This window comes from Lampris incognitus, chromosome 13 (assembly GCF_029633865.1).
Source record: "Lampris incognitus isolate fLamInc1 chromosome 13, fLamInc1.hap2, whole genome shotgun sequence".
NCBI lineage: Eukaryota > Metazoa > Chordata > Actinopteri > Lampriformes > Lampridae > Lampris > Lampris incognitus.
Genome location: NC_079223.1, coordinates 18,879,692 through 18,901,575, shown reverse-complemented (window position 1 = coordinate 18,901,575; position 21,884 = coordinate 18,879,692). Strand labels below are relative to the sequence as shown.

The window sequence follows — 21,884 nt, the reverse complement described above, 5'->3', positions numbered from 1 at the left end:
TATTACCTGTGCCGTGGGTAGTGAGCTATATAGGCTGCAGTCTGATTGCTATACAGCTGTTAATTAAAAGACAGCATGATGGTGGTAGCCTGGCGGCAACAGGGGCCCTCCACCTGAAATGCCTCATTACCCACCAATCTGATCCACATCACACTGCACTATTTGAATTCATAATGGCATTATTTTCTTTATAGTAAGTGTCACCTCCACACAGTGTAACCGTTGAGCTGTAGAAACTTAAGGACATCCTGGGCTTTCTCTTTAAGTTTGCTCTTCTCCTTAGCAGTCAGGGTGTCATAGGGCACAAGCAGCGAATGTCCGCCTCCGCCTGAGAAAAAAACAGGGCTGAACAATAACTACCTCTGTGCAAAGCAAGGACTGCTTTTTGCTGAGTACTATTTGCACAGACAATATTGATCAGAGAAGAGAAGAAAGGAGAAGAGACGATCATTAAGAAGTACCTACTATTACCTTTAGTCTCCAGTTCAAGTTTCTTTTTCTTGGCCCACGTATTATGATAATTCTCAGCCAACTGCTCAGCCATAGACTGTGGATTAAACATTATCAGAATCAGACAGAGCATTTACATTTGTATTTCAGGCATTTGGCTGCACATCAAGCTCTTTTCCAGTAACTTGTACTTCAGATGTGACAATGTGTAATCAATTAGATCAGTGAGATGTGTAAACCATAACTGATGACTTACACATTGCTCCCATGACAAGGTGACACTGCTCATATCCATAGGTTTGGGGCTGAAGGTTGATGCCCCCTCAAAAGACAGCTAAACAGTAGACCAAGAAAGTTAACCTCTAAATTAATAATGAGCCTGTCAGTTGAACATGCTGGTGTTGACCTGTGTTTCTGTGTATGTTGGGATAAAGAATGGTCAGGGGGCACACACACCTGTCCAGACTGAGAGATCCTACGTGCACAGGAATGCAGGCTGAATGCCTCTCTTTCTTTGGTCCTCTCTATGGTCCACTCAAAGGCCAGCATACTCTTTAGTGTCTCTTTAATGGCCCAGCGGTAGGATTCTTTGTCCTGCAAAACTCAGATTAAACCACTAATATATACAAACCTTGACAAATACCAATCAGGGTGTAGGGAAGATGATATTAGAGGTCTTCATAGCAAAGCTGGGCAAAGTTAATTTGAAGCAGCTTTCTACATTAGGGAAAAAAACTCACAGTAAATGTACTACAAATGTTTAAAGGGAAAAACACTGTTAAGAGGCTAATGAAAATCAAATTAGATACACCTCAAGCTTTTCAGCTATTTTAATTGTATCAGATGTTTTGCAATTGTGTGTCTTCAAATGGGAGAATTATACAAAGAGCACAATCAGAGGATTTAAAATCAGAGGATTTAAAACTTTATCAAGTTTGCTTTATAGTATACACTGCATTTTCCAAGGAAGGCAGCGAGGAAATGATTAAAACAGCATGAATGGGGGCATTTTAAAACGTCTTTACTACATAAACTGAACTCAATATGTAAGGGGCCTCTGGGTATTTGTCACTGCAGAACAATTCTTGTTTAAAAAAATTTTTTTTGGTGATTCACTTTGCTTTCAACATTACCTTTTCAGTGAGAGCCCTGTATGGCTTGAGGAGAGGGTGCACCTTTGAGTTCTCACACAGTTGCTCGCCGTGCACCCAGCCATTGGCAAACTGACAGGGACAACACAGATTCCGCGTAAAACCGCACGTTAGACAATACCTTTACAATATGCTAATCTTCCTCTGCTGGCGTCTAGGACACACAAGCCAGACCAGTGTTTGAACACAGCAAAACAAACATTCAATATCTATAAAGTGAATTTGTAGGTGGCAGTGTTCTAACTAGAATATTATATATCATTATGTCATCTGGAACAAGCCTCTCAGATTTGATGGATGGTTACATTACCTTGTCCAGCGACCACTTCTCGTGGGTATGTTCTGCATATTTATTCACTACACCCTCGAGTCTCTCTGGGACGGACATACTAGCATCGGGAAAGAAGATATGACTCAGCTACATTTAATTATTGATACTGTTTATCATACTGTAACCTTTTTTCTTTTTTTTGTGGATTTCCCCCCCCTTATTCTCCCCAATTGTACTTGGCCAATTACCCAGCTTTTCCAAGCGGTCCCAGTCGCTGCTCCAACCTCTCTGCCGATCCGGGGAGGGCTGCAGACTACTGCATGCCTCCTCTGATACATGTGGAATCGCTGGCCACTTCTTCTCACCTGACAGTGAGGAATTTCGCCAGGGGGACGTAGTGCGTGGGGGATCACGCTATTCCCCCCAGCTCCCCCTCCCACCTGAACAGGCGCCCCAACCGACCAGAGCAGGCGCTAGTGCAGCGACCAGGACACATACCCACATCTGGCTTTCCACCCGCAGACATGGTTGATTATATCTGCAGGGACGCCCGACCAAGCCGGAGGTTAACACGGGATTTGAACCGGCGATCCCATGTTGGTAGGCAACGAAATAGACCGCTAAGCTACCCAGACGCCCCCAAGATCATGCAAATTAATACTCATATCCACACGCTTGTAAAACAGTTATTCTGAAATGTATGCAATCGACAACACAATCTTATGGGAAAGTCTGTCCTGTGAATTAAAACTAATACTTGGCCATTAACCAAGGCCATAATTCAAACTGGTTGAATTCCAAAAGACTTTAATTTTAATTTAGAGGCATTTGGAGGCAAATTAGAGGCCTTTTTGAGACAAGTTTAATGTTTAATGCTGTCTGGGAAGGGAGAAAAAAGTAAATTCACAGATGAGAACAGATAAGTAGCTGAGTATTTCTTAAACGCTGTGCACCAAGCATAATTTTTGCCTGTCATCCAACATCTCTACTTCTTACTTAGAGGTGTCTAGAGGCTGAGGGCTGAAATGTCCATCTGTGCCCACAGACCCTTTTTGCTCCTTCCTGGACACACAGCATGGATCCATGTGGTCAGGCGGCAAAGCTCCAGCCACTGCAGCAAGGCACTGGAGACACAGTCTGAATAAGTCTGGCTCATAGGGCTGTGGAGCCGGACACAGGGTGGATGGAGACAGCGTGTGAGAGGGAAGGGGGAGGAGAGAGACATTAGAGTGGTGAACAATTAAATTTTAACAGGCAGGGTGGCAGTTTCTTTTTTTTTAATCAGGTTTTCTTTACTAATCTTTTTCAGTTGCATAATTTTCCTTGGTTGTTGAACACTATAACTTTGTTTGAAAAGTACCAAATAAAAAAAAAGGGTCATTAAATAAAGTATCACTAAAACATCGGTAATTGTAACCCCCACATGCCAACAAATAAAGGACAAACCTGAACATTTTAACAAGTAATATGTCCAACACGTTGTGTTTCACCAACATCAACACTGATGCACATTCCTGTTCTACAATTTATTAACATCCACATTTCTCCCCATTTCTGATTCTGATTAAGTTTTTTTCCCTTTGACCTGACAATGCAAGAAGCTTGAAGTGTTGCCTAAGGATGCTAATATATCCTACGTCACTGGCCCAACTAAAAGAAGCATTGGTCGAGGAAGGTGCCCACTTTCTAATGCCAAAAGCTACCCATACTTATCAATTCAACCCAGTTAAATTAGCTAAATCAAGATGCAGAGGACAGGAAGAGATGGAAACAGATGATCCGCTGTGGTGACCCCTTATGGGAGTAGCTAAAAGTAGTAGTCGTAGTAGTAGATGGTCCAAGTGAGATGGGCAAATAAGTTCATAATGGTGTGCAGCCTGATGTCCTCTTAGCAACCACTGACTGGTTAGTATAAAAGGTACATGTTCTGTCTGGATGGTGTGATACATTTGCCCGTTTTCTGAATTGAGTCTTCTGTGTGAATCCTCTTTCTAGAGTATGGCACAGGGATCGTTACATCATGTCCTGTGAATCAGTAAATACGCATATGATATTCCATACAATAAGATTAACATAAACGCATACATTTTCAATTAAAGGTGGATGGCAATCATGTGTAGTTGTACCTCCGACTGGCCCATGAAACGACTGCATCATTCAAAGGGATATGCTTATGGTTGCCCTGTTCTTCACTTTCAAAATACTGTGCAATGGTAACTATGGGCTAGGCCTCTTTGTGGGCCATGTGTGGGACTGAAAACCCCTCATGACCTCAGCACTTCGATGTTGACATAGATTGGACAAGTCAAATATTTATCAGTCAGCAATATGCTGATCACTTATTGGTTCTTGCTTTTCCAGGGCACTGTGGAGATTCAGATGCATTGATTACATCTATCTTAATTTTAGTTCAGTTCTGCTGAAGCTAAGGATGGGTGCCATTATACTAGGACAGGGGTGGCTAACCATGTGCCATGGAGAGCCATGTGTATGCAGGTTTTCATTCCAGCCGGATTCCACACCAGGTGATTTCACTGATGAGCAACCCTTCAACCAAAGAGGAAGAATTTATCAGTGAAATCACCTGGTGTGGAGTCAGGTTGGAATGAACACCTGCATACACATGGCTCTCCATGGTACATGGTTAGCCACCACCGTAGTAGGATGATAATTTAGCTTTGCAGCTAACTTCACTGCCAACCATGTTCTATCCTCTATCGAGTTCCCTCTAATGCTAGACTGAAGGAGGTCAAATACTCATTACCTTCCCAGTCAAAGCTGGATTACGGACCGGGCATGCCGGGCAAGTGCCCTGGGGCCTCGGACCACAAGGGGCCCCAAAAGGTCAGGGGTATTTCCTGTTAGTAAGCCGTTGTAAGTGGGAAGAAGGCTTTGCATTAGTTTTACATTTAACAATGTTTAGTATTGTTTGTGTAGCCTATCTGATGGGGTGGGGGGCCCAATGGACGTGCGTGCCCCGGGGCCCCCTGGTGGGTTAATCTGGCCATGTTCCCAGTGTTACCTAAATATGCTGGGACTTTTGTGATTGCTTCAGGGAACAGAACAAAGAATTTTAAATAATTTAAACACAACCTGAAGACTGACCTTCCTGCTCAGGTTGTTTTACCTTCTTTGCAAGTGCATTGAACACACCCCAGAACAGCTTCCTGGACAGGTGGAGCTCTTCATCAGAGGCGGAGCCAATGTTCCCCCACCCTCCAATCAGAGAGTAGTATTTCCAGCTCTGCTCGTAGTGATTTGTTAGCAGCTGGTACACAGTGAAAGTGAATTTGATTAAATATCAATAAGCCAGAACAGTTTTATGTGTGAAATGTCATACATACATCTCCATATACAGTTTAGCTAGTGCTACTGTCTCCCACCTTGAGGGGCATTTTAGTGTGGTCTGTAAGTTGAGGAACATCGAAAACAAGGCGCCGGAGAAGAGGTTGCATCATGGACGGTTGGAGTTTACTGGGGACAAAAAATGTGCAATTAGCAAAACAGGTGACAGGAAGAGATTAATAATTAATCTTAACAACTTAATATTTTGTACTGTTATTTAATTTGGTAATCTTTTTTTAATTTTCCCCATTTTTTCTCCCCAATTGTACCCAGCCAATTACCTCACTCTTCTGAGCTGTCCTGGTCGCTGCTCCACCCCCTCTGCCAATCCGGGAAGGGCTGCAGACTACCACATGCCTCCTCTGATACATGTGGAGTCGCCAGCCACTTCTCACCTGACAGTGATGAGTTTCGCCAGGGGGACATAGCACGTGGCAGGATCATGCTATTCCCCCCAGTTCCCTCTCCCCCCTGAACAGGCGCCCCAACCAACCAGAGGAGGCGATAGTGCAGTGACCAGGACACATACCCACATCCAGCTTCCCACCCGTAGACACGGCCAGTTGTGTCTGTAGGGACGTCCGTCCAACACGGGGATTTGAATCGGCGATCCCCGTGTTGACACACAACGGAATAGACCACTATGCTGCCCGGACACCCCCTTAATTTGACAAATTTTTAATCAGTGGTTCTGTTGGTTGTATTTTCCGATTAAGCTCATACTTTTTTAAGCAATCTGTAAATGATAATCAATTAAATAGAATAGTGTCTTGCATACGTTTCAAAAACAGAACATTTCGGCACCTATAATTACAAAAGCTTGGTTTCTATCATGTTGTGTGTAATGTAGTAGAGGATTGCTTAAAAAAAAAAATCATGATGTCCCAATCTGTAGACGGTAAAAACAGTAACTTCTTTTGTGTGAATACCCACATGGGAAACTGAAGCCCTGACCCTCAAGGTGCCACACATCACAGCTCAAAACTAAACCTCTACCTGCAGACAGCCAGCAAGCAGGCCTCAATAGAGTCTCTCTGAGCCTTGGTCAAGCTGAGAGCCCTGGACAGGCGGTAGACAGCCTGGATGAGAGAATCCACCAGCAAAGCTTGGCCCTCTGACGCGCAAAACAAATCTGAGCACTTGGTAAGAAGGGGCAGCACAGCAGCACACAGGTATCTGTTGAGGGCCAGGGCCATGTCAGTGGATCCCAGGTCAGTCTAGAAGGAATATAAGGGGTAGTTTATAGTACATGGAGTCTATTTACATCCTTACTATGTTTACCTACACAGACAAGCTGCATCTAGAAGTGACAAAAATAACAATGAGAGGAGCGAATAAAAACTCTATTCAAAAGTTCACCCAAACAAAACAAATTGCAGTAAAAAGCGATAACATAGATTTTGTTTTTTTCAGTTAACAAGGTTCGGAAAGCCATGTCAAACATTGCCTCCTAGTGGCCCTGAGAACAGACTACAGCATGTACATTAAAATTGCTGATTCACTCAGTTTTAATTAGGAAGATGGTACACTACTGAATGCGTCATCCAGTGATCCTGACATAGGCGGCGCTAGCAAATCTATCAGTCACACAACATTTGGTTTAGAATGACATCAAACCAATCAGGTCTGGTGTCAATTCTGATTAACAATTGCTCATGCAAGTGATGTATGGGTTTTCCCATTGTACTGAGTTATAGCTGTTCAGTAATGGAGGATACTGGGAGCAAGCAACATGACAGTTGGTCCTATATGTGGTGTTAATCAACAGGTAATAACAGTAACAGCCTGGTAAATTAAAGCTTCGCAACTGACAGCTGAGAACAGTGGGGAGAGACTGCCTCACATATAGATTGTGATGCTGTTAAAGGCATGGATCAATGTCGAGTCACAGCTGATCACTCCTGTGATGTTACATCGCACCTGTCTGGCAGGCAACCCTGGCAGTTAAAAGAAAACTCTGCTCACAGTGTCAAGAGAGACAGCTGCCTGAAGGTCAGGCAGGAAGCCCACTTCTAGCAGTCGGAGGAGAAAATCCTGATCCTGGATGCCATACACCCGGTCCAGGAAAAGGACCATAGCAGCCTTGTGGTCTGGGCAGAACACTGTGGATGGGTCAGACTCAACCACCGTACCATCTGAGGAAACCATTGAAGAGGAGATGAGGCTTCATTTTGGGTAACACCATGTACACTTGTTCAAAAGACTGACTGGGGCTGTCTGACTGTTGAACATCTTTCCTTGGAGAATGACAGCTCAACTTACACTGAACACCACACAAAGAAAGCAACCAGAAGCAAAGGGTGTTATTCAGGGACGCTATCAACAAAAACAAATAAAAGCAAGTGAAACAAAAATTTAAATGAAAAGGTGGCAGCATGTTTTCCAGCATCTGCCATCTGGAGAGTGCAGGGGGTAGGTAGTGTCTTCTACTTTGGTTCAATCAGTACCATGTGTTTAGAGAGGATTAACTAAATAAAGTAACTGTGATGAAGTAATTATGTTTTTGGAGCAATCACAGTCGTAAACACACTATGGGCGAGTCTGACCTTTGGATAGCGCAGGGATTTGGAAAGGGATACTGATGATGCCCTCAAGGTCCTGGATGGGGATGAGCGACCTCAAGATGGCCCTAACACGGATGGCATCTCCCTTACCTGCCTGGATGAGCTGGACAACAATAAAAGAAAAAAAATAACCACAGAAAGAAATATTACTGATGGCATCTGATATTAGTGAAGCGCTTCTTGTGAGTAATCACATACTTATTTCACTCAGCATATACTTGGTTCAGGCAAATCATTAATCATTTTTAATACCTGCTTAGTTCAACTGAAGGCAATGAGGAGGGTTCACAAGTTCATCACAAGGTCCACACTCAATCATTAACACAGCACTCACACCCATACGAAATTTAATTAGAGTCCCCTTAATAACACATGACTCTTGACTATGGAAGGCATTCATTGCAAACATGAGGAGAATACACAAACTCCACACAAATGGGATAGGAAAGTACCAAAGACTTTGTTGCTGTGAGGCTAATGCATAAAACAAACTTCTTTAAAAGGTTTAGTATGCACTGCCAAGCTTCCAGTCTTCAATTATCATCCCCTGGGGTTTTGTCAGTTTCTATCTATTAATTGCTATTGGCCTACTGACAGTAAATAAAGCCTTGAGTCATAAGTGAGTATTGATTGCTGAGGGTTGCAGAAGGCCAGCATGCAACTCACATGCATTTCTGGAGCGCAGCGCCCCAGCAGGTCAATGAGAGCTGAGTAGAAGGTCATGATGGCATGCCCCATATGAATGAAGTCTTCATCATCACCGTCTTCGGCAACATCTCTGTTGGGGCGGGGGGGGGGGGGCAATAGTAGAAATGTAATGAGCAAGAGGAAACTGACAGCATTATAACATTATTTTGGATAATCGAAACACCCTTGCAGATGCACACACATCGTTTTAACAAATATTTAGTTGGAATGAAACTGTTAGAAAGGAGAGCTTGTTTTTTTTTCTCACACTAGTTTCTGTCAAAATTAATTCAAAACTCTACAAACAGTTGTGATGGGACAGACACAGACAGAATAAGGCTTGCAGACCTTAAGTCACCCTACATCAAAAGCTTTATAAGGGACCATAAAATTTAACAATTTTATGAAAGTACAGTCAATTCCTGAGAGTGATGGTAATGAAAAATGAAACCACAATAGAACAGGCTAATTCCCAGTGGGGGTAATTGATTGCAGTTGAAAGTGGTGTACCCTTCTAAACAACAAAACTGGTTGCTAGTGAAATAGTTAAACTTAAGTGAAAATAGTATTTTTTGATTCGGTAGGACATCAAGGTCATGTCCATATCATTGTATACAGACTAGCTATCCCTTATTTTTAATATGGTACAGGTATTCAGATGTCATCAGGCACAGACTGTACTATCCATCCATCCATCCTGCTGTCAGGGTCGCGGGGATACTGGAGCATAACCCAGCAGTCATTGGGCGGCAGGCAGGGAGACATCCTGAACAGGCCGCCAGGCCATCATACAGGGCCGAAGCACGCACGCATGCGCTCCAAAAGCGCATGCGTGCTCCAAAAGCCCTGTAGATAATGCCACCTAAATTTCTCTGTGATATACTGGAGTGACTGCCCCTTGGTTGCTCTCAATAATTAACAGTTCTTTATCCTCTGGCTGAATCCCGGAATATTTGAAGACTGCTAGTGTGCAACCACTCATTAAAAAAATCCAGCCTCGATCCATCAGAATGCAGCAATTACAATTTCACAATTATCTTTTATTGCAAAACTCCTTGAGAAGATGGTCTCGCTACAACTTCTTGAAGCATTGAGACAAAACATTCATGAAAAATTTCAGTCAGGTTTTAGACACCATCACAGTACTGAGACTGTGCTTATTAGAGTAACAAATGATCTTTTAAGAACAGCTGATACTGGTGAATGTTCCATTATTGTACTGCAAAACTTAAGTGCAGTTTTTGATACAGCTGACCACAAAATTCTGATTGACAGGCTGCAGCACTGGGTTGGTACCTGGGACAGCTTTGAAGTGGTTTTGTTCTTATTTGACAAATCAGAATTTTTTGTTTCTATTGGTAAGTATGTCTCCCCTCACGCTTTAGTAAATTGTGGAGTCCCTCAGGGGTTGATACTGGGACTGATTTCATTTTCACTGTATATGCTCCCACTTGGCCACATTATACATAGACATAAAATTCAATTCCACTGCTACGCTGATGACACGCAGCTTCATGTCCCAGTAAAGCCTATCGAAATTCCAAGCCTCTCAAATTTTACAAATTGTCTATCAGATATAAAAAAAAATGAACGTCAGCAAATTTTCTTAAACTCAGATAAAACTGAGATCCTTATCATTGGTTATGAAAATTTGCATACTAGTACCCAGTCCTCTCTTGGCTCCTTATCAATTAATGTTAAACCAACTGTCAAGAACCCGGGTGTTAGTGATGTGTGGGTCAACCCACAACCAGTGGGCAGGTTCAGGTAGGCTTACTAGAAAATATCATGGGTTTGGGTGGGTGGGTTAAAAAGTGACAAAGCAGCATTCCAAGTAAGTAGTAACTTAAAGAAATATTGTGTGCAATAAGGCTGTGCATTTCTAGTACACTGTCTCTTCCCCTCTCTCTGCCACTCTCTCTCTCTTAAACACACACATGCATGCAAGCAGCTTCATCAATTTGCAATTGTGGTTTTCGTTTATGCATGTGTTTCAGAGTGCTGAGACGTCACCTATGAGTTTTTTTCCCCTAAGTGGTATCCGTAGCTTTTGTTTACACCACCAACACACTTTTTTTTTGGTCTATAGGTCTGTAGTTTTATTTGGTCTACAGACTCCAAGTTGTGTAAAATGCAGCAGTGAGACTAACAAAAATCAAGAAAAGCAACACGTCATTCCAATTTTAATGACCTTACACTGGCTGCCTATTTGTTTTAGGATTGATTTTAAGATTTTACTTATAACTTTTAAAACCTTCATGGCCTGACCCCAGAATGTACGTATATCTGAAATGCCGTCCCCTTACCGACCTGTATACAGTTTGAGATCCTCTGGCAGGAACCTCCTGACTGTTCCCACCTCATGCTTAAAGACTGAAGGGGACCAAGTGTTTGCTGTTCAGGCTCGTAGGTTGTGGAACGACCTGCCAGAGGAACGCCAACTTGCTACGTTATTTTCTTTTAAATCACTTTTGAAGACTTTTTATACAAAGCCTTTCTTATGATTTTTTTTAAGTATTGCGTTATACTGTATTTTATTCTTGACATTGCACTTATGTTTTGCATTGCTGTATTTTAAGTTTTTTTTTAAAGTTTATATTCACCCATTCATTCATTATCCAAACCACTTGTCCTTACCCAGGGTTGCAGGGATGCTGGAGCCTATCCCAGCAGTCACTGAGTGGCAGGCAGGGAGACACCCTGGATAAGCCATCAGTCCATCACAGGTCCAAAATTCAACCATTGTTTTTACATTTTTTTCCTTGGTGTTTTATGGTTTTTAATCATCCATTGATTTTTAGTTTTATTCCTCTTTTATTCCCTATGGTTGCAGGTTTGTTCAAAAATTACTGTGTATTTTATTGTCGTGTTTTATGTGTTCATTGTAAAAAAAAAATGTAACGCTGGTTTTGATAAGTGCTATACAAATAAAGGTTCTTATTCTTAAAATTATTATAAATTTGCACCCCCAATCCTACCCCATTCCCCAACAAAATAACTCAATTTTTGATAAATTTCCTGACAGTGTTCTGTTGGATTGGTAGGTGGAAGTGGGTCCATCCATTGCAGGGTCCTCTGAGATCCTGATGGCTTCCTCCATGGCTGCCAGGAGGCCTTGTCCCCCCTCACCCCGCAGGGCGGGGCCGAAACATTCCGGTCTACGAATTAGTAGCCTCACCACCACATAGGAATTCTCTTCCACACTCTCACCTGTGGATTACAAAAAAAATGGAACAGCTAAATCAGTGACAGAATGAACAGGGGAATGGATTTTTTTTTTTGCTGGAATTTTTTTGGCACTGTTAGCTCATGGGCCAGAGGCCAAAATTTCACTATTTCATCCATCTCAGGGTGGCAAAACTTTGTGATTTTTGAAGATACATGTCTGTAGATGATATTTTGGTATGATAGCCCTTCCTAAGTGGTAGCTGAGTCACAGTTATCAGCTCATGAAGTTAATAACCCCTAATCATAAATTTAGTTTTTCGACACTATAATGTATATCTGGTTAAAGCTCATGTAAGGACATTTGCCAATGTTTAATAATATAGTGTTTGGTATAATTTTAAAGGGGACCTTTTAGTTCATCTGTGTGGTCTTGGTAAACCGTTACAAGTTCATTCATTGTCAGTGTGTTAGGGTATAACAGGTTTTTGAGGCCATGGGATACGATATGTACAGATTCCCCAAATTCTGCTTCAACCTTGCGCCGTGGGTATCGCTTTGTATTGGGTATGACTCGTGTTACACCACATTCATTTGCATCTGTCACCATAGTGATCAGGTCTTTAAATGGTATCACTCTGGGATGTTCCATCAGGTCTTCCCGGATGTATGTGAAAACCTTTTGGAGTGCCATTCTTTCCACTAATTGAGAAGCTGATTCTTGGTCCACAGTCTTTGTACAGGTCTTTTGTATACAGCCTGTAGCAGGATCTGTGATAATGACCTTCAGCGGCAACTAGTTCACGACTCACTATGGCTAGCATCCTAGCATCACCTTTCCTGTCAGCCGCTCTCCTGAGTGTGTCATCAGCTCTTAACTCTGTATTTAGTCAGAACATATTTTTGTCTTTTGCCCTTTCAAATACTTATTGCACTAATCACAAAATATACATTTGGCTCCATACACTCGTGATGTGTGTGGACGTTGTCGAGAGGATTTTCGTATGCCTTCTGGAATACATTTTCCGCAGACCTTTTACTGATTCTTTCAAGGGTTTTTTTCATGGTAAATATGCTGCAGCATTTCCTATGGTATAATATGGATGGTGGTATACATCTTTCAGTAGCAATGTCAAGGACAGGCCTGTAAACTCTTATTTTAGCTGCTCTCAGTAGAGTGGTCCATGACTCTAAATTGTTAGGTGCCACAAGTGTTGAATCATCATCAGAACAGTGTATACAACAGTCCATCCTGGGATGCTTTGGCTGTGTTCCACTTGTACTTGGTTCTGCCATCGTACATCTTCTGAAAATAAAATACATAAATTGTCATCTAGTTTCAAAGGTCAAATTATCTAGTTTACAATGGTCATCTAGTGTCATGATGCCATGATCTTCACTTTACCTTAAATTTAAAGCACCTGACAGACAGTAGGCTTAGTCACTTGTTTAAGATGACTGGAGAAAGACCAAAGACCATACTGAACGAACTGAACTGTCATACAAACATACTCTCTGCATGCCACTTTACCAATTGTCTCAAGTACTCCAAACAATTACTCTAATTTACCAGTAGGTTTCAAATTAGACTCCATATAGCTCTTCCAACATCAAATAATAAGAAAAAGGCATTTTGTTACCATACCAGTGGCTCCTTTGATGCACCTGCATGTTCTCCTCTCTGCAAGCAATTGTGTAAAAACATGTTCTGGGAGTGAAGCCCCATTACCAGGTGATTCTAATGAGGTGATCAGCTAATCATCTTGCTGCCCTGGCAGCTTGGTGGAGCATCATGGGATTTGTAGTTTTAGCTTTCCTTCCAGTTTGTTTAAACACCTCCCACTAACTTAAGGCTCACAATCACCTCTCACAAATAAAAGTATGGGTTTTTTATACATTTCCTGAATCCTTAGAGCCCCTTGAGTATTGCAGTTGTTGAGTTTTGTGCCGCTGATGTCCCTTGATGCCACAGGGCTAAAAGAAAGTATATCGTTTAGGCGAAGATTGTTGGAAAATGTGTGTCATTTATGGTTTAAAGAGGTCACGTGACCTGTGTTTGTCAGACAAATACAGCATTGGGCGTAAATTAAAGCCTAAAAGGTCCCCTTTAAAATGATACCAAACACTATATTATTAAACATTGGCAAATGTCCTTACATGAGCTTTAACCAGATATACACTAGCGTTGAAAAACTGAATTTATGATTAGGGGTTATTAACTTCATGAGCTGATAACTGTGACTCAGCTACCACTTAGGAAGGGCTACCATACCAAAATATCATCTACAGACATGTAGCTTTTCAAAAATCACAATTAAGTTTTGCCACCTTGAGATGCACCAAAAAATGGTCTTGCCCATGGACTATGTACATTAGACACATATTTCACAACTCCCAGTAGAATTTCATCAAATGATGAAAAGTCTACAATAGAAAATCAAATTCATAGAAAGATAGGGGAGCTCAGCTAAAATATCCAGTGATGTCATTTGGTAGAGGCCAGACACAATTTAAACCTTCTAGAATTCAGTCTTGAAGAGAACCAGTGCCATTCAACTGCCTTTGGTTACTCTCGGAGAGCAGTGTAAGCCGATGTGTGGCCCCCGAGTCCCTAATCACAATAGTAAAAACGACAATTAACTAAATTTATCTGTACTAAAATGATAATTAATTCACACATGGAATGATGCACCTTCTTTTAAATGTATAGTTACTTTGTACTTTTCTCTGACAACTTGTACACTTAACAGTTCGGATAATGGATGGATGGAATTTGTACACTTGATCAACATATTGTATTCCTTCAACCCTGGCAAGAAAGTACTTTGAATGCAAGAAAGTACTTTGAATCCAATGAATTTGATTCAAAATTTTATCACCCTCCAATTTATCAAACAGGCTAACTTGAAGGAAAGGAGAATCAACTTTAAGACAATATAACATTGTTTCACCAAAAGAAATGTGTTTGATATTCCATATTTTGAACTATGTGATCCAATCACTGGGATTTCAGAATCAGAAACATTTTATGTCATTTCACTTCATGCACTTGTGCACATGAAATGAAACGAAACATCGTTTCCCCCAGCCCACAGCAGTGCAACACAAAGACAAAAACACATATCCAAAAACTACAAGAATCTGACTTGTGGTTCTAGATACCGTTGCAGAAGACAGCAAAACGAAGAAAATCCAGGTAACGCTCGCCCTCGACAGGGTTCCATTCAATGTTAGGGTACCCTTTGGACACCAGCATTTGACAGCTTTGGAGACCACAGCCTGCAAGGTAGTGTACTACCTGGAAATGAAAGAGGCAGAGGAGGAGAAACCAGATACAGTAATGGATATAGTGTGCACACATTATTGCATTAGCACTTACATTTGGAAAAATTGGTTAAATATGTACAATTATCATGTGCAAAAAAAATGTACGACAATGTGGCTAACCCACTGATACCTAATCAATGACAGAGTAAAATAACCTCTGACACTGTCCAGCCATGTGATGTTGCTTACCTCTGTGATGTTCCAAAACTTGAGTTTCATTATGCAGCATAATAGCAAAGAATTTGCATCACAGGAAGGCCAATGGCCAGACTCTAGCTTGGCCAAGGACAATAACAGTATTCAAAAGAATGAAATTTATAATCCTGAAGAGCTGTTTTTGTTTTACTTACTGACACTTCTGTTGATACATGGAAATAAATCCAGCCCAATTATTCAGCACTTTCCTCACTCAAAAAATATGAATCTGGGTTTTAGTTAGTGATGTAGAGGTATTTGTTGGTAAAAGTCTTTCACAAGCTTGCTCTACCATATCTGCATTCTAGCCACATCAACTTTGTTTCTTCAAACTTGCCGCTACCTACTTTTCCACATTTGACTGCTGTGCTCAAGATATAAAAGGCTATGTGCAGCATCATTTTTTCACTGGAAAGCCTGTCAGCAACCACTACATTGAGCAATTAAAAAGCTTTCATGGTATGAATATTTGGGGATTAGCTACTGATTTAAATATACCCCAAGGTAGAAAATATCATAATAAAAAAAAAATCGGCATGTAAATCATTAGGAATGTACCTTTAAAGCCTAGGAAAAAACAGTGTAATGTGGTACCACTGTAATATACAAACACAGACAACTTCACAGACAGTGAAAGTACCACCAAGAGATCGAGCCAACACATCAATCAATGACTTAGCCAGAGAAAACAGAGAGGATGGACATGTCATGCAAAGTCAGAGGGTGAAAATATAACCAGCAGTACAGCATCTTCTTTACAGTGCAGAAGATACCGGTGTATCAGCCTTACCTATCTACACACATCATTGAAACTACAAATGAAGGAACCGTAACACACGAGGGTTGACAGTACATGAGGGTAGATGGTACAAATCTTATTCACCTTCTCTAAGTCCGGTTCCCTAAGTGCTAAGGCCAGCTCATTGTTATCCATAACAGATGCTGCAGCCACATCCAGAGGAGTTGCTCCACGCATGGATGGAGAGGCTAGGGAAGGAAGATGTGAGAAACTGCTGCTTTTTCGAAACAAAGGCAAACATGATATTGATTTGGGGACTTCTTAATCTTGGAGGTGGAAGGTATTCACATAGTTGTTATCACTGACTAGATGAAACTGCACACACTGAACAAGCACAACTAACAGAAGCTAATCTTTCCTGGGAAAAATTCTTTCCACTCTCCAGAAAGGAAAACAACTTTTTTTTAAAAGCTCCCTGAACCTAAATTACAGCCTGATACAACAGGTTGAAAGCAAAAGTATTGTGTGTATTGATTTGATATGACAGGGTAAACAATTACTTTTGCTTTTTTAAGAAAAAATGCCACCAAATGAAAGTAAACAGAGATATGAAGGAGTGAGGGAACAGAACTCACCCAGACCAACACTACTGTTCTCCAGCAGGTAGCTGAGGTGGTCAAACAGGGCACCTTGGTTGTTACGACTAATGCGACAAAAGTAACACAAGAAGCGACAGCAGTGGGCTACCATCTTTGGAAAGGTGATCTCCTAGGTAAAAACGCACAGATAAAAACCAAAGGAGTAAAACAGAGGTAATTCCCCACAATGAAAGGCTCTGATTTGTCTGATGAGGATTAAATACCCAAATGGTAGGAAGTATCAGCCAGGCCATATTTTCTTTCTTCTTTTTTTTGCAATTTTTTCCCCCTTTTTCATTACCCCACTCTTCCGAGCTGTTCTGGTCGCTGCTCCACCCCCTCTGCTGAACCGGGGAGGGCTGCAGACTACCACATGCATCCTCCGATACATATGGAGTCACCAGCTGCTTCTTTTCACCTGACAGTGAGGAGTTTCAACAGGGGGACGTAGCGCGTGGGAGGAACACGCTATTCCCCCCAGTTCCCCCTCCCCCCTGAAAATGCGCCCCAAACAACCAGAGGAGGTGCTAGTGCAGCGACGAGGACACATACCCACATCTGGCTTCCCACCCGCAGACACAGCCAATTGTGTCTGTAGGGACGCCTGACCAATCCGGAGGCAACATGGGGATTCAAACCAGCGATCCCCGTGTTGGTAGGCAACAGAATAGACCGTTACGCTACTTGGACGCCCACATATTTTCTTTCTAAACATAGCATTGACTCCATATCTAAAGTCTATAACTGATGTTCTCACTGACCAACAGGTGGTAACAGCTTTTCCTTTCCCACAGATGTTTCCGAATGATCTCAATATATACGTATAGCTGTAGGCATCTCACCTTAGACTCTCCCTCTCCCAATACATTGACCATCACCTCCATCACCGTCTCATGCATACCCAGGGCCCTCATAAGATTGGGGTGCTGGTAGAAAACTTTATTGTTCATGATGTCTCTGCAGTCAACAGTTGATGAACAATAAACACAAAGAAATGTGAGGAAACTCTTCCAGATGATGCCGAGGTTTAAATGCATCATAAGCTCATGATGCAATAAACATCACACCAAATAAGGTCAATACTCAAACAAGGTCAGTACATGTCTGTGTTCTGTGTTGTTCTCCTATCTGTGCAATCACTCAATAGCATAAATGAAATTTGTTGTGCAGGTTGCATTTTTTCTTTTGACTGTGCACCCTTTATAAAGAGCACTCACTTGCCCATTTGATATGTCCAAATGTAGATACTCTTTCATTCTTAGATACTGCATCCTTCAATACTACATATACACTACTAATACCACCATAAGACAATACAGGCATTACTCAGACTTTAGAAACAAACATGTAAATGACCATGTACTGGCATTAACTGGTTATCTTTAGAGAGGTAGGATTAAAATTGGAATAAGCATCACACAGTGGTTTTTGTTCAATCTTTCAATTTACTGATATGTGTAAATGTCTGCCAGGTTTCTTTTGTCTTGTTGAAGCTGCTCATGTGAAACGTATCCAGATGGAGTGAACAGGAGGTTGTTTGTTCACTACAATGAGCTTTGACCGCAGAGCAATTATTAAAAGAATCCATGCAAATTGTTTTATTTTGAACCATGCAAACTCTATAATTGAAAACTTGCCTTTAACTGATTACTTCCATTAATCAGATAAAAATATGTGCTTTTAAAAGAATTAAATAAAAGTTGACAATGGAAGAATTCTCAAGCCCCATTGTGAATCCCTGCCTACCCCAATCCTTTGATCATGAGCCTCTCTTCCTCTTTCCCCATGCGAACATTGAGCAAGGAGCGAATCTGGCCCAAGGAGACCAGGAGGGCCATGGTGTCCTCAACTGAGGCCTGGCTGATGGTATAGGTTCTGTGAAGGGGCCCACTCATTTGCACCTCCAGGCCCTGATATTGGCGATGCAGTAGGGAGAACATAGCCCTCACCAGGTCAGAGTTGTCCATCACGCTCTCCTGGGCCCAGCGCACCACCGTCTCAGAGATGAGGTGCTGGAGAGACACTGATGGGGAAGAGGTGCCGGTAGGTGAGATGTGATGATAAAATGATTCAGGAGAGGTGGAGTTAAATGGAAGATTTTATCTGACTCCCAAAAACATTTTAGGGGTCCAAACTGTTTTTTGTTTTTGTTTTTTGTTGCTTTTTCTGCATTTATTTGACAGTGATAGTAGAGAGAGAGAGAGAGAGAGAGAGAGACAGGAAAGAGAGAGGGGATGACATGCAGCAGCAAAGGGCCCGGGCCGGATTCAAACCCAGGCCGCTGCGGTAAGGACTCAGCCTTACGTGGTATGCTTTCTACCAGGTGAGCCACCGTGGCGCCCCGGGTCCAAACTGTTTTACCAATACACAGGACAAGATTTCATTACCCATGATGTTGTTTCTAGGTGAGGAATATAAATCTTTTTCTTAAGTAAGATTAAATCTTTTAGAAAGTGTTATACGTAGAGCTTCAGAGTTTTTACTGGTTGAGAAAAAGTATGATAAATATAAATTTGATCTAAATTTGTCCTCATTGGAATGCAAAGACCTGTGTATGTGTGAGAAAAGCAGCAGTGGACTTACTGGGTTTCTTTGGTCTGCACGCGATGTCAAATTCTTCAGGTGTCTTCCTCATTTGGATAATTCTACCTAGTAGACTAAGGATTCGACCTCCCACAGACATCTTGCTGCTTTCTTCCTCCTCTTGTTCACCGTCCATCTCGATGCCTATACAAATGACAGTAAAAGAAGGTGTTTTTCCTTCAAGTTTTCCTTGAAGCTTCCCAGGGTATGTTACTAAGGGCATGCTCATAGTACGCTTTCTCAGTGAGGATGTGTACTGTATTAGTGAGTGGGTTAGAAATACTTAATAGTTTCTACCGCAGTGAGTGATGAGGTGGTGATGGAAGTCTAGCAGAAGCTCTCTGATCTCCTCTGGGCAGGGACAGTCCTCCTGCTGCTGCTCCTCTCTGAAGCTAAGTAGCATTTTTATCTGCAGAAAAAAGGTCATAGACACAGTAAGGTGTTATTGCTGGATACCTCACAGTTCCAAGGTAAACTCACCCTACTGCTGCCAAAAAAAGACATAATATGGACATATCTCATTCAAGGCTTAAGGACAACTGGGTTGACAGAAGCACATTATTTTACCATCTATTGTCATGTAAAAAATATAATGTGCTACTTTTACATTGGACATTGATGTTGAGGCAGGGCAAGGTTTAGGAGGCAGGGAAAATCAGAGTTGGCTCATTTGGTTTACTAGGCACATCTCTGCCTGCTTCACCTCATTATGTATACAATTGTTATTTATTTTGAACAAGGAAAACCATACGACACAAAAGAAGAAGCCCAAAGGGCTTATAGTACAATCACCTCATGCTCCTCAGTTGAAAAACAATAAGAGAAGATCAAAAACAGATAGGGAAACAACATTAAGTGCAAGTGTCTTCAAAGAGGCATAATAACTAAAAGCACTTGCATGCACACACACACGTGTATGTGTCTTTACATGTGCGTGTATATTATGGCGTTACATTTGTGTCTCATTCCTGGGCAGGCAATGGGCGATTTGGAGCTTGGAAAAACTATTTTGCAAGCACATACATTTTATTTTGAAAAGAAATCATACTACTACCACTACTACTTTCGGCTGCTCCCATTAGGGGTCGCCACAGCGGATCATCTGTTTCCATTTCTTCCTGTCCTCTGCATCTTCCTCTGTCACACCAGCCACCTGCATTTCCTCTCTCACCATATCCATAAACCTCCTCTTTGGCCTTCATCTTTCCTCTTCCCTGGCAGCTCCATCTTCAGCATCCTTGTCCCAATATACCCAGCATCTCTCCTCCACACATGTCCAAGCCATCTCAATCTTGCCTTTCTTGCTTTATCTCCAAACCGTCCAACCTGAGCTGTCCCTCTAATATAATCGTTCCTAATCCTGTCCTTCTTCATGACTCTCAATGAAAATCTTTGCATCTTCAACTCTGCCACCTCCAGTGCCACCTCCTGTCTTTTGGTCAGTACCGCCATCTCCAAACCATACAACACAGCTGGTCTCACTATCATCTTGTAAACCTTCCCTTTAACTCTTGCTGCTATCCTTTTTACAAATCACTCCTGACACTCTTCTCCACCCACTCCACCCTGCCTGCATTCTCTTCTTCACCTCTCTTCTGCACTCCCCGTTACTTCGAACAGTTGACCCCAAATATTTAAACACATATGCCTTCATCACCTCTACTCCTTGCATCCTCACCATTCTGCTGTCCTCCCTCTCGTTCACGCATGGGTATTCCGTCTTGCTCCTAATGACTTTCATTCCTCTTCTCTCCAGTGCATACCTCCACCTCTCCAAGCTCTCCTCAACCTGCAACCTACTCTCGCTACAGATCACAGTATCATCTGCGAACATCATAGTCCACGGAGACTCCTGCCTGATCTCGTCCGTCAACCTGTCCATCACCATTGCAAATAAGAACGGGCTCACAGCCAATCCTTGATGTAATCCCACCTCCACCTTGAACCCATCTCTCATTCCAACCGCACACCTCACTACTGTCACACTTCCCTCATACATATCCTGCACCACTCCTACATACTTCTCTGCCACTTCCGACTTCCTCATACAATTCCTACACTTTTTCTCTCGGCACCCTGTCATATAATTTCTCTAAATCCACAAAGACACAATGTAACTCCTTCTGACCTTCTTTATACTTCTCCATCAACATTCTCAAAGCAAACATTGCATCTGTAGTGTTCTTTCCTGGCATGAAACCATACTACTGCTCACAGATCATCACCTCTTCTCTTAACCTAGCTTCTACTACTCTTTCCCTTATCTTCATGCTGTAGCTGATCAACCTTATACCTCTGTAGTTGCTACAGCTCCGCACATCATCCTTATTCTTGAAAATCGGTACCAGTATACTTCTTCTCCACTCCTCAGGCATCCTCTCACTTTCCAAGATTGTGTTAAACAATCTAGTTAAAAACGCCACTGTCATCTCCCCTAAACCCCTCCATCCCTCCACAGGTATGTCACCTGGAACAACTACCTTTCCACTCTTCATTGAGACTGTATTTTTAGCAGACAGGAAGAGAAGGTTTTGGGGTAAACAAAACTGTATGCCATGTGGTGAGATTGAAAAGATTGAGAATTTGTTTAAAAGTCTCAACTGATGGCAGGACTTGCCTACAAAATAAGACTGCAGCGGGTACTGTACCTATTGATTCAGTGCTTTTATTTAATAAAGAAAAAATGGTTCATTAGAATTCTACTATGGTGATGTTTTGAAATCATGTCATTCCCAGGGTGCACAATTCCAAGTCACATCAACAGCCAAA

The 21,884-nt window shown here is 41.9% G+C and overlaps 1 protein-coding gene across 1 annotated transcript in view; it reads right to left on the bottom strand.

The window, feature by feature from the left end:
• Positions 1-21,884, bottom strand: part of ryr2b (ryanodine receptor 2b (cardiac)) — a 127,464-nt gene that overhangs the window by 67,217 nt on the left and 38,363 nt on the right. Inside the window, exons 41-61 of the mRNA XM_056292302.1 lie at positions 19,413-19,524; positions 19,116-19,259; positions 18,279-18,555; positions 17,375-17,489; positions 16,530-16,662; positions 16,039-16,142; positions 14,796-14,931; positions 11,492-11,678; positions 8,448-8,559; positions 7,764-7,884; positions 7,183-7,352; positions 6,214-6,434; positions 5,256-5,346; positions 5,000-5,140; positions 2,869-3,032; positions 1,912-1,990; positions 1,584-1,673; positions 907-1,044; positions 707-784; positions 472-547; positions 205-328 (exon numbers count right to left, since the gene is read on the bottom strand). Coding sequence (XP_056148277.1) covers positions 205-328; positions 472-547; positions 707-784; positions 907-1,044; positions 1,584-1,673; positions 1,912-1,990; positions 2,869-3,032; positions 5,000-5,140; positions 5,256-5,346; positions 6,214-6,434; positions 7,183-7,352; positions 7,764-7,884; positions 8,448-8,559; positions 11,492-11,678; positions 14,796-14,931; positions 16,039-16,142; positions 16,530-16,662; positions 17,375-17,489; positions 18,279-18,555; positions 19,116-19,259; positions 19,413-19,524 — 2,813 coding nt within the window. The remainder of the gene's footprint in view (positions 1-204; positions 329-471; positions 548-706; positions 785-906; positions 1,045-1,583; positions 1,674-1,911; positions 1,991-2,868; positions 3,033-4,999; positions 5,141-5,255; positions 5,347-6,213; positions 6,435-7,182; positions 7,353-7,763; positions 7,885-8,447; positions 8,560-11,491; positions 11,679-14,795; positions 14,932-16,038; positions 16,143-16,529; positions 16,663-17,374; positions 17,490-18,278; positions 18,556-19,115; positions 19,260-19,412; positions 19,525-21,884) is intronic.